This window comes from Bufo gargarizans, unplaced genomic scaffold (assembly GCF_014858855.1).
Source record: "Bufo gargarizans isolate SCDJY-AF-19 unplaced genomic scaffold, ASM1485885v1 original_scaffold_2052_pilon, whole genome shotgun sequence".
Classification (NCBI taxonomy): domain Eukaryota; kingdom Metazoa; phylum Chordata; class Amphibia; order Anura; family Bufonidae; genus Bufo; species Bufo gargarizans.
In genome coordinates, this window is record NW_025334623.1 from 120152 (window position 1) to 133497 (window position 13346).

The 13346-nt window shown below is 37.1% G+C and overlaps 1 protein-coding gene across 2 annotated transcripts in view; it reads right to left on the minus strand.

The window, feature by feature from the left end:
- Positions 1-13346, minus strand: part of LOC122923915 (platelet glycoprotein Ib alpha chain-like) — a 44939-nt gene that overhangs the window by 11081 nt on the left and 20512 nt on the right. Inside the window, exons 1-2 of one of the 2 annotated variants that reach the window (XM_044274778.1) lie at positions 6090-6210; positions 3522-4036 (exon numbers count right to left, since the gene is read on the minus strand). In XM_044274778.1, the coding sequence (XP_044130713.1) occupies positions 3522-4010 (489 nt within the window). In that variant the 5' untranslated portion in view covers positions 4011-4036; positions 6090-6210. Of the gene's footprint in view, positions 1-3521; positions 4037-6089; positions 6211-13346 lie in introns of those variants that run through there. The other variant, XM_044274779.1, reaches the window with a different exon arrangement.

Genomic DNA, 13346 nt, shown 5'->3' on the forward strand with positions numbered 1-13346 from the left:
GAAGCCTGGGCCTTGCTTGGGGAGCATTCCCACCCAGAGTGGCCCCGCCCTGGGCTTTCTCCAGACATCCAAAGCCTCAGGAGAGCTACTGACACACGTCCTCACAGCTAGGAGGCAGTATTATAGTAGTTATATCTTGTACATAGGAGGCAGTATTATAGCAGTTATATTCTTGTACATAGGAGGTAGTATTATAGCAGTTACATTCTTGTACATAGGAGCAGTATTATAGTAGTTATATTCTTGTATGTAGAAGGCAGTATTATAGTAGTTATATTCTTTTACATAGGAGCAGTATTATAGTAGTTATATTCTTGTACATAGGAGCAGTATTATAGTAGTTATATTCTTGTACATAGGAGCAGTATTATAGTAGTTTTATTATTGTACATAGGAGGCAGTATTATAGTAGTTATATTCTTATACATAGGAGGCAGTATTATAGTAGTTATATTCTTGTACATAGGAGCAGTATTATAGTAGTTATATTCTTGTACATAGGAGGCAGTATTATAGTAGTTATATTCTTGTACACAGGTGCAGTATTATAGTAGTTATATCCTTGTACGCAAGAGCAGTATTATAGTAGTTATATTCTTGTACATAGGAGGCAGTATTATAGTAGTTATATTCTTGTACATAGGAGCAGTATTATAGTAGCTATATTCTTGTACATAGTTGCCAGTATTATAGTAGTTATATTCTTATACACAGGTGCAGTATTATAGTAGTTACATTCTTGTACATAGGAGCAGTATTATAGTAGTTACATTCTTGTACATAGTAGCAGTATTATAGTAGTTATATTCTTGTACATAGGAGGCAGTATTATAGTAGTTATATTCTTGTACATAGGAGCAGTATTATAGTAGTTATATTTTTGCACACAGGTGCAGTATTATAGTAGTTATATCCTTGTACGTAAGAGCAGTATTATAGTAGTTATATTCTTGTACATAGGAGGCAGTATTATAGTAGTTATATTCTTGTACATAGGAGGCAGTATTATAGTAGTTATATTTTTGTACACAGGTGCAGTATTATAGTAGTTATATCCTTGTACGTAAGAGCAGTATTATAGTAGTTATATTCTTGTACATAGGATGCAGTATTATAGTAGTTATATTCTTGTACATAGGAGCAGTATTATAGTAGCTATATTCTTGTACATAGTTGCCAGTATTATAGTAGTTATATTCTTATACACAGGTGCAGTATTATAGTAGTTACATTCTTGTACATAGGAGCAGTATTATAGTAGTTACATTCTTGTACATAGTAGCAGTATTATAGTAGTTATATTCTTGTACATAGGAGGCAGTATTATAGTAGTTATATTCTTGTACATAGGAGCAGTATTATAGTAGTTATATTTTTGCACACAGGTGCAGTATTATAGTAGTTATATTCTTGTACATAGAAGCAGTATTATAGTAGTTATATTCTTGTACAAAGTAGCAGTATTATAGTAGTTATATTCTTGTACCTAGGAGGCAGTATTATAGTAGTTATATTCTTGTACATAGGAGGCAGTATTATAGTAGTTTTATTCTTGTACGTAAGAGCAGTATTATAGTAGTTATATTCTTGTACATAGGAGGCAGTATTATAGTAGTTTTATTCTTTTACATAGGGAGCAGTATTATAGTAGTTATATTCTTGTACATAGGAGCAGTATTATAGTAGTTATATTCTTGTACCTAGGAGGCAGTATTATAGTAGTTATATACTTCTACATAGGAGGCAGTATTATAGTAGTGATATTCTTGTACACAGGAGGCAGTATTATAGTAGTTACATTCTTGTACATAGGAGCAGTATTATAGTAGTTACATTCTTGTACATAGTAGCAGTATTATAGTAGTTATATTCTTGTACATAGGAGCAGTATTATAGCAGTTACATTCTTGTACATAGGAGGCAGTATTATAGTAGTTATATTCTTGTACACAGGAGGCAGTATTATAGTAGCTATATTCTTGTACATAGGAGCAGTATTATAGTAGTTATATTTCTGTACATAGGTGCAGTATTATAGTAGTTACATTCTTGTACATAGGAGCAGTATTATAGTAGTTACATTCTTGTACATAGTAGCAGTATTATAGTAGTTATATTCTTGTACATAGGAGGCAGTATTATAGTAGTTATATTCTTGTACATAGGAGCAGTATTATAGTAGTTATATTTTTGCACACAGGTGCAGTATTATAGTAGTTATATTCTTGTACATAGAAGCAGTATTATAGTAGTTATATTCTTGTACAAAGTAGCAGTATTATAGTAGTTATATTCTTGTACCTAGGAGGCAGTATTATAGTAGTTATATTCTTGTACATAGGAGGCAGTATTATAGTAGTTTTATTCTTGTACGTAAGAGCAGTATTATAGTAGTTATATTCTTGTACATAGGAGGCAGTATTATAGTAGTTTTATTCTTTTACATAGGGAGCAGTATTATAGTAGTTATATTCTTGTACATAGGAGCAGTATTATAGTAGTTATATTCTTGTACCTAGGAGGCAGTATTATAGTAGTTATATACTTCTACATAGGAGGCAGTATTATAGTAGTGATATTCTTGTACACAGGAGGCAGTATTATAGTAGTTACATTCTTGTACATAGGAGCAGTATTATAGTAGTTACATTCTTGTACATAGTAGCAGTATTATAGTAGTTATATTCTTGTACATAGGAGCAGTATTATAGCAGTTACATTCTTGTACATAGGAGGCAGTATTATAGTAGTTATATTCTTGTACACAGGAGGCAGTATTATAGTAGCTATATTCTTGTACATAGGAGCAGTATTATAGTAGCTATATTCTTGTACATAGGAGCAGTATTATAGTAGTTATATTCTTGTACATATGAGGCAGTATTATAGTCGTTATATTCTTGTACATAAGCAGTATTATAGTAGTTATATTCTTGTACACAGGTGTATTATAGTAGTTATATTCTTGTATGTAGAAGGCAGTATTATAGTAGTTATATTCTTATACATAGGAGGAAGTATTATAGTAGTTATATTTTTGTACACATGTGCAGTATTATAGTAGTTATATCCTTGTACGTAAGAGCAGTATAATAGTAGTTATATTCTTGTACATAGGAGGCAGTATTATAGTAGTTATATTCTTGTACATAGGAGCAGTATTATAGTAGTTATATTCTTGTACATAGGAGCAGTATTATAGTAGTTATATACTTGTACATAGGAGCAGTATTATAGTAGTGATATTCTTGTACATAGGAGCAGTATTATAGTAGTTATATTCTTGTACATAGGAGGCAGTATTATAGTAGTTATATTCTTGTACACAGGAGACAGTACTATAGTATTTTTTTCTTGTATGTAGGGGCGGTATCATAATAATTGTATTCTTGTACATAGAGGACAAATTTATGGTATTTTATTGTTTATACGGGCAGTATTATAGTAATATTCTTGCACATAGGGGCAGTATTATAATACTTTTGTACACTGACACATTGAAAAATTATTATTGACCTCACCTGTTCGTCTAATGAGTCAATGTAGTTGTGCTGAAGCTCCAAACTGTCGAGTTTCTTCAAGCCCATGAAGGCTTTTTCTGGAATAGTGGTGATGTGGTTGTTGGATAGTTGCAACGTAGTTAGTCCTGGTAGCTGAGACACCATTGGTAGCGTCTTCAGTGTATTATTGGCCAGATTAAGTTCTTCTAAGTTCAGTGCTAAGTCTATTTCAAAACTTGTCATCCCATTATCACTTGCATCCAACTGCGTCAGTTTTTTGAGACCATTGAAGCTGGAGGTGGAGAGTGACTTGAAGTTGTTGGAGGACAGGATGAGGATGGCGGTGTTCTTAGGGATGTCATTCAGTGGGAGGATGGACAAGCCAAGATTTATACAAGAAGTTTCTTCTTTGTCTTTAATTAAGTTCTTCTCTGTGGAACAAGAAGGTGCAGAGAAGACTTTACAGACTACAATGACATTGAGAAGACCAAAGTGAAGGAGGAAATTCATGATGATCCTAGATGGGAGTCTTTAACCTGGAAGACAAAGGTGAAGATAATTGGAGAACAACAAATATTATCCATTGACCACAGGTTCTGACATCTCCACATTGTCTTCAGTGTTGGTCTTGCCATCTTTATCTCTTCTGCAGTTATAGTCTTCTTTTCTTCTTCTTCAGAGATAAGTTATGTTATGCAGCATTTTCATCATTGCTCTCCAAATAGAAATTATATTATATAGCAGTGACATCATCACTGTTCAGATAGAAGTTATATAGCACTGACATCACCGCTCGCCAGCTATAGATTATATTATACAATAGTGACATCACCACTCCAGATAGAAGCTATATTATATAGAAGTGACATCACATTTTTCCAGATATAAGTTATATGATGCAGCAGTGAAATCGCTGTTCTCCAGATAGAAGTTATATTTTACAGCAGTGACATCACCACTCTTCAGATATAAGGTATATTGAACAGGAAGTGACATCACTGCTCTCTAGATAGTTCCATTATACAGCATCTGCTACAATAAGATAAATACACACATACAGTTGCAAGAAAATGTAAGTGATTTCTGCAGTTATTACTAATAGAAGGAGGCCTGATTGTTATCTACCTCACAATTACAGACATCTACACTACATAGAGAAAAAGTTAGTGGACCTCTGTGTTAACTTATTTCATTATCAGTAGGTGTTTCAATAAGGAGATGAGATTGGAAGTGTAGGTTTTACTGGCGCCATGTTCATTTAATAAAGGCACACAAAGCCTGGTTACTGACAAATCAGATTGGTTAGAGTAAACCATGCCTCAATGCAAATAACTTTGAGGAGACCTCAGAAGACATGTGTCACCGCCAGGTCTGTGAGAAGGTCTGTTAGACGTTCTTCTCTACCTCTTGCATGACGTTCTTTGTTTTGGTTTCACTTTGTCATCTCCTTTCCTTCTCCCAGCTGTCACCTATTTACACTAATTGTCTCCCTTTGTATTCCCTCCCATACTGCCTCACTTTGCGGTTTATACTTCTTCCTGGGTGAGGTGTTCACTGCTGGAGGCTGCTTCTGCTGATTCCTAAGATAAGTCTGCTTCCTTTATTTGTGTTTCCTTGCTGGCTTGATTCTAGGTGACCCTGACTCCGTCCATATTCAGTGCAGGGAGCCGGTGGTCGTGTCCCCTCACTATTATAGGGTTTTCAGGTGTCACATAGTATTAGGTACGTGGACATGCAATCATCTACCATAAAGACCTTTGCATGGGCATAGCAGTCAGGGAGAGCTCTAGGGGTTTTATAGGGCTCACCCATATACGCCTTAGTTTGGGATCAAGCCAGTCGGATGTTTATTTATAAGTTCCAGCTTTCTGCAACACCATCCGTGACAACATGTTACAGACACGCACAAAGCTGGAAAAGCCTATAAAAGCTAAAGACGTGTGTGTGTGTTCATCAACCCGCAATTCAACAAATTATCTACAAATGGAGAAGATTCAGGACTGTTTCTTTTTCTGTAGAAGTTACATCAACACAACAGGCAATCCTGAAAGGTCAGACGTGAAACAGCAAGAAGACCTACTGGAGATTCTACGAACTGCAAAACTATTAGAAGAACTCTGAACAAGAATGGTGTTCATGGAAGGACACCAGAAAAAAACATTGCAGCCTGTCTCAAGTTTGTTTGAAATCTCCTAGATGTCCACAATGCTCTTGGGAAAATGTTTTATAGATAGATGAGATAAAAGTGGAACTTTTTTAGCACAAACTGAACCCTGTACACCAGGGCTGGCCAACCTGCGGCTCTCCAGCCGTTGTAAAACTACAACTCCCACCATGCCCTGCTGTAGGCTGATAGCTGTAGGCAGACTGGGCATACTGGGAGTTGCAGTTCTGCAACTGTTGGAGAGCCGCAGGTTGGCCATCCCTGCTGTACATCAACACCAAACCCTCATGGATGGAGCACCATGGGTTGGTGGTTTGGGCTGCTTTGCTGTTTCATGGTCTGGGAACATGAGGGAACAATGAATTGAGCAACGCAACAAGACAAAGACCCAGACGTTACTGTACCGGATCTAGTCAGGTCCTCACCTCGCACTGAAGCTGCTCTCCTTGATGTCCACCACTGCTCTGTCTTCTTCTGCCACTTTGTGATCTTCACGCGTCTCCGCCTGGAGCTTATCATATGGAGCTGATGTTTCCTGGAGTTAAATTTGTATGTGCTGGAAACTTGTGGTTTGTGTGACATATTGCGCTCTCTCTCTACAGTAATAACTACCGTAATATACTGCATAGTATACTGCATAATATACTTAATAACTATTTGACGTAGCAGAGATGAATACTTACACTTTTTTCAGCATTTATTTAATTTTTGCATAATAGAAGTGATTTCTTACATATTTTTGTGATTAATATGTGATAATAAATGTGTACACTGATGTCTTCTGGTCCATTGTTACACAGCATACATGTACACAGTCACTAGTTATCGGGTGGTATACAGCATAAGTAACACTGCAGAATATGTCAGCGCTATATAAGTAAGTAAAATCAGAGTGCTATGAAGTGTACATATACAGTGGATATAAAAAGTCTACACACCCCTGCTAAAAGTCAGGTTTCTGTGCTGTAAAAAAAATGAAACAAAGATAAATCATTTCAGAACTTTTTCCATCTTTAATGTAACCTTTAATGTAAACTGTACAAATGAATTCAAAAACAAACTGAAATCTTTTAAAAAGCATAGTCTCTGGCGATCTGGTGTCATACAGAATACATACAGTTGCAAGAAAAAGTATGTGAACCCTTTGGAATGATATGGATTTCTGCACAAATTGGTCATAAAATGTGATCTGATCTTCATCTAAGTCACAACAATAGACAATCACAGTCTGCTTAACCTAATAACACACAAAGAGTTAAATGTTACCATGTTTTTATTGAACACACCATGTAAACATTCAAAATGCAGATGGAAAAAGTAAGTGAACCCCTAGCCTAGTGACATCTCCAAGAGCTAATTGGAGTGAGGTGTCAGCCAACTGGAGTCCAATCAATGAGATGAGATTGGAGGTGTGGGTTACAGATGTCCTGCCCTATAAAAACACACACCAGTTCTGGGTTTGCTTTTCACAAGAAGCATTGCCTGATGTGAATGATGCCTCGCACAAAAGAGCTCTCAGAAGACCTACGATTAAGAATTGTTGACTTGCATAAAGCTGGAAAGTGTTATAAAAGTATCTCCAAAAGCCTTGCTGTTCATCAGTCCACGGTAAGACAAATGGTCTATAAATGGAGAAAGTTCAGCACTGCTGCTACTCTCCCTAGGAGTGGCCGTCCTGTAAAGATGACTGCAAGAGCACAGCGCAGACTGCTCAGTGAGGTGAAGAAGAATCCTAAAGTGTCAGCTAAAGACTTACACAAGTCTCTGGCATATGCTAACATCCCTGTTAGCGAATCTACGATACGTAAAACACTAAACAAGAATGGATTTCATGGGAGGATACCACAGAGGAAGCCACTGCTGTCCAAAAAAAACATTGCTGCACATTTACAGTTTGCACAAGAGCACCTGGATGTTCCACAGCAGTACTGGCAAAATATTCTGTGGACAGATGAAACCAAAGTTGAGTTGTTTGGAAGAAACACACAACACTATGTGTGGAGAACACAGCACACCAACCTCAAAACCTCATCCCAACTGTGAAGTATGGTGGTGGGGGCATCATGGTTTGGGGATGCTTTGCTGAGTCAGGGCCTGGACGGATTGCTATTATCGAAGGAAAAATGAATTCCCAAGTTTATCAAGACATTTTGCAGGAGAACTTAAGGCCATCTGTCCACCAGCTGAAGCTCAACAGAGGATGGGTGCTGCAACAGGACAACGACCCAAAGCATAGAAGTAAATCAACAACAGAATGGCTTAAACAGAAGAAAATACGCTTTCTGGAGTGGCCCAGTCAGAGTCCAGACCCCAACCCGATTGAGATGCTGTGGTATGACCTCAAGAAAGCGATTCACACCAGACATCCCAAGAACATTGCTGAACTGAAACAGTTCTGTAAAGAGGAATGGTCAAGAATTACTCCTGACCGTTGTGCACGTCTGATCTGCAACTACAGGAAACGTTTGGTTGAAGTTATTGCTGCCAAAGGAGGTTCAACCAGTTATTAAATCCAAGGGTTCACATACTTTTTCCACCTGCACTGTGAATGTTTACATGGTGTGTTCAATAAAAACATGGTAACATTTAATTCTTTGTGTGTTATTAGGTTAAGCAGACTGTGATTGTCTATTGTTGTGAAGATCAGATCACATTTTATGACCAATTTGTGCAGAAATCCATATCATTCCAAAGGGTTCACATACTTTTTCTTGCAACTGTATATACAATGCCTGGCCCCTGGTGATCCAGTAGTATTACACAGTCCTGCATAATATTGCACATCCTGGGATAGAGGCCGAGGGATGGGAGCTGGTACTGATCCATTAACCTCGCTGGCACCACTTCTTTACTTTGGTAAAACCTTCAGCTTGCACCTTTTGAGGTCGTCTATAGTGGATTCTGAGGCGTGTTTAAAATCATTATCCATTTGTAGACCCCATCCTTTTTTCAGCTTCAGCTTTTTCACAGTTGGTGTTATGTTTGCTTCCAGAATTTGCTGAAATTTCATTGAATCCATTCTCCACTCTACCTGTGAAATGTTCCCCGTGCCATTGGCTGTAACACAACCCCAAAGAATGAATGATCCACTCCCATGTTGGAGGGGTGTTCTTTTCATGAAATCCTGTGCCCTTTTTATCTCCATACATACCTTTGCGTGTTGTGGCCATATAGTTCTATTGTAACCTCATAGGTCCGCAGAACATGTTTACAAAATGCATCCGCTTGTTTAGATGTTCTTATGCAAACTTCTGACGCTGAATTTTGTGGCGGACACAGGTTGAGGGTGAGGTTTTCTTCTGATGAATATATTTTTGCAGGTGTCACTGAACAGTAGAACAATGTTCCAGAGTCTGCTAAATCTTCCTGAAGGTCTTTTGCACTCAAGCGGGGTTCTGATTTACCTTTCTAGCAATCCTACGAGCAGCTGTCTCTGAATTTTTTTTTGGTCTTCCAGATCTTCTCTTGACCTCCACTGTTCCTGGTAGCTGCCATTTCTTAATTACATTTCTGAGGAAATGGCAACCTGTAAATGGTTTCCTATTTTCTTATAGCCTTCTCCTACTTTGTGGTCCTCAACCCATTTCAGAGTTTTTGGCAGCTGCCTAGAACCACCCATTTTTTTGGAACAAGTTTAGAGGAGTCTGGGTATTTATAAAGCTTTGACTTTTGCATCACCTGGACTTTCCTAACGATGACTGTGAACAAGCCTTAACTCCAAGAGACTATTTAACATCTTAGACCTCAGTCAAATCTCCTTGGGTTTTTATACTTTTACAAGGTACTCTTTTCACTCTAATATTGTACAAACCCAAAATAATACACTTCGATTGCTTAAAATGTTGGAAAGTGTGTTTTCATTTTTAACTTTATGTGTTTTGGAGTTCATTTCATCCTCAACTTGCTTACAAGGGTATACCAAGATTTGACCAATGGCTGTCACCTGGGACCCTCGCCCATCAGTTGTTTTGAGAAAGCACCACAGCTCCTGGGAGCGCCGTGGCCTTCTCGCAGCACACCAAGCAGCGGCTCTGCTTGGTATCACGCTCAACTCCTAGGCCACTCGACCGATGAACGTGATGTCACCGGCCTAGGAAAAGCTGAGAGAATGCTGTTGTGCTACTGAGAGCACTGCTGCCTTCTCAAACAGCTGATCGGTGGGGGACCAGGTGTCGGACCTCCACCGATCAGATACTGATGACCTATCCAGAGGATAGGTCATCAGTAAAAAATGATCTCGGGAAACCCTTTTTACCGTTCACAGTAACAGTAACGTTGACCAGGGGGTGCTCAAACTTTTGCATGCCACTGTATATTGAGGAAGATGATTATGATTTCCCATGATGCCATTCCCATGGTGGGCATTCCTCTCCTAGCTATAGCAGAACACATGGGAATGCTCATTGGATGGAGAACCATCATTTCTCATGTATGGCCAAGCCAAACGTAAGTTAGACTGTCATCAGTCCTCTGGACTCTGAGTGTGAACTGGCCTTTATAACTGGCTTATGCTACCTTCCAGGAACTAGAAGAAAGACACCCAAAGTGCAAGTGAGGGACCCAAAAATCACATTTCCCACTACCACCAGTGATACGGAAATCAGAAATTCTCCACAAGTCAAGGTTCAACTTTATTATTATTACTTGAAACTTCCAACCGCACATTCTCCCCAGTTCTCCCAGTAATGTGCACAGTATGCTGAAAATACACCATAACAATCAAACACTGTCTGCTCATTGACTTTCCACATAAGACACAAGTTTTGGTAACCGCTCCCCTTTACTTTCTGGCTGAGGGTGAATCTTACTATGTGTGTGTGTAAAAATTCCCAAGCTCTTTGGAGAAGATCTTATATCTAATGCTATTTTAAGACTTCATTAACCTTGAAGAAGTCATGACAGAGACTCGATAAGACCCTTGTTTCCTCTCTCTCATGCATTCCTTCTGCCAAGACAGCATTCCATGGTTCATCTGCCTCGCAAAACCGGCTTGCTATGTCTGCCGGCTGCTGCACCTATCCCTGTCAATCATCAGCTGGGTAAAGAAACCCTTCACTTCAGAGTCTGTGGTGTAGTGAATGAGGAAAGAGCCAAAATATAAATGAAGGCGATTACAGAGCTCAAAAACAAGCATGACCAAGTACTACCATAATACTGTCCCTATGTTCAAGACTATTACTATTATAAAGCCTCTCTGTACAAGAATATGTCTGCTATAATACTGCTTCCATCTACAAGTATATAACTACTATAATACTGCCTCCTATGTACAAGAATATAACTACTATAATACTGCTCCTATGTACAAGAATATAACTACTATAATACTGCTTCCATCTACAAGTATATAACTACTATAATACTGCCTCCTATGTACAAGAATATAACTACTATAATACTGCTCCCATCTACAAGTATATAACTACTATAATACTGCTCCCATCTACAAGTATATAACTACTATAATACTGCCTCCTATGTACAAGTATTTAACTACTATAATATTGCTCCTATGTACAAGAATATAACTACTATAATACTGCCTCCTATGTACAAGAATATAACTACTATAATACTGCTCCCATCTACAAGTATATAACTACTATAATACTGCTCCCATCTACAAGTATATAACTACTATAATACTGCCTCCTATGTACAAGTATTTAACTACTATAATATTGCTCCTATGTACAAGAATATAACTACTATAATACTGCTCCAATGTACAAGAATATAACTACTATAATACTGCTCCTATGTACAAGAATATATCTACTATAATACTGCCTCCTATGTACAAGAATATAACTACTATAATACTGCTCCTATGTACAAGAATATAACTACTATAATACTGCTCATATGTACAAGAATATAACTACTATAATACTGCTCCTATGTACAAGAATATAACTAATATAATACTGCTTCCTATGTACAAGAATATAACTACTATAATACTGCTCCTATGTACAAGAATATAACTACTATAATACTGCCTCCTATGTACAAGAATATAACTACTATAATACTGCCTCCTATGTACAAGAATATAACTGCTATAATACTGCCTGCTATGTACAAGAATATAACTACTATAATACTGCTCCTATGTACAAGAATATAACTACTATAATACTGCTCCTATGTACAAGAATATAACTACTATAATACTGCTCCTATGTACAAGAATATAACTAATATAATACTGCCTCCTATGTACAAGAATATAACTACTATAATACTGCTCCTATGTACAAGTATATAACTACTATAATACTGCTCCCTATGTACAAGAATATAACTACTATAATACTGCCTCCTATGTACAAGAATATAACTACTATAATACTGCTCCTATGTACAAGAATATAACTAATATAATACTGCTTCCTATGTACAAGAATATAACTACTATAATACTGCTTCCTATGTACAAGGATATAACTACTATAATACTGCTCCTTAAACACCCTTAATAAATGAGTACAATGAATCCCATATCATCTTAAAATTTATATAATCTTTATTAGAAAATCAGAATGAACATGATTACATAACTTATAACAATATTTTGTAAAAGTTGTACCAAGCCATAAAAGTGAAAGTAACTAATAACTACAGAGCCGGTTTATATTATGTGACTATTCTCATAGAAAGGAGTCATCTGGGTCTAAAACACTGCGCGATGGTGGACTCTATTGGGAATTGTATCTGGGGTGCACTAGAAACTATATACTAGTAGCAAACACCCATCTAACTATGTAAAAGAGACTAACACCTGGGCGGTGGGCAAAATGCTAATTGGTGGAGCTGAAATCTGAAGCTACTAACCGTAAGATGAAATGTAGAACCAGTCAAGAGGGGTCAAAGAATAGGGCTCTGGATCTCCCCGACGTACGTTTCGCCGTTCTGCGTCCTCAGGAGGAGCCCTCTTGACTGGTTCTACATTTCATCTTACGGTTAGTAGCTTCAGATTTCAGCTCCACCAATTAGCATTTTGCCCACCGCCCAGGTGTTAGTCTCTTTTACATAGTTAGATGGGTGTTTGCTACTAGTATATAGTTTCTAGTGCACCCCAGATACAATTCCCAATAGAGTCCACCATCGCGCAGTGTTTTAGACCCAGATGACTCCTTTCTATGAGAATAGTCACATAATATAAACCGGCTCTGTAGTTATTAGTTACTTTCACTTTTATGGCTTGGTACAACTTTTACAAAATATTGTTATAAGTTATGTAATCATGTTCATTCTGATTTTCTAATAAAGATTATATAAATTTTAAGATGATATGGGATTCATTGTACTCATTTATTAAGGGTGTTTATTGATATTTCTGAGTACCCCAGTAACAGCATAGTTACTACTTTTCTGACCGTTTAGGTATTTTTTTTATAATACTGCTCCTGTATACAAGGATATAACTACTATAATACTGCTCCTATGTACAAGGATATAACTACTATAATACTGCTCCTATGTACAAGGATATAACTACTATAATACTGCTCCTATGTACAAGGATATAACTACTATAATACTGCTCCTACATACAAGAATATAACTACTATAATACTGCTCCTATGTACAAGGATATAACTACTATAATACTGCTCCTATGTACAAGAATATAACTACTATAATACTGCTCCTATGTACAAGGATATAACTAATAT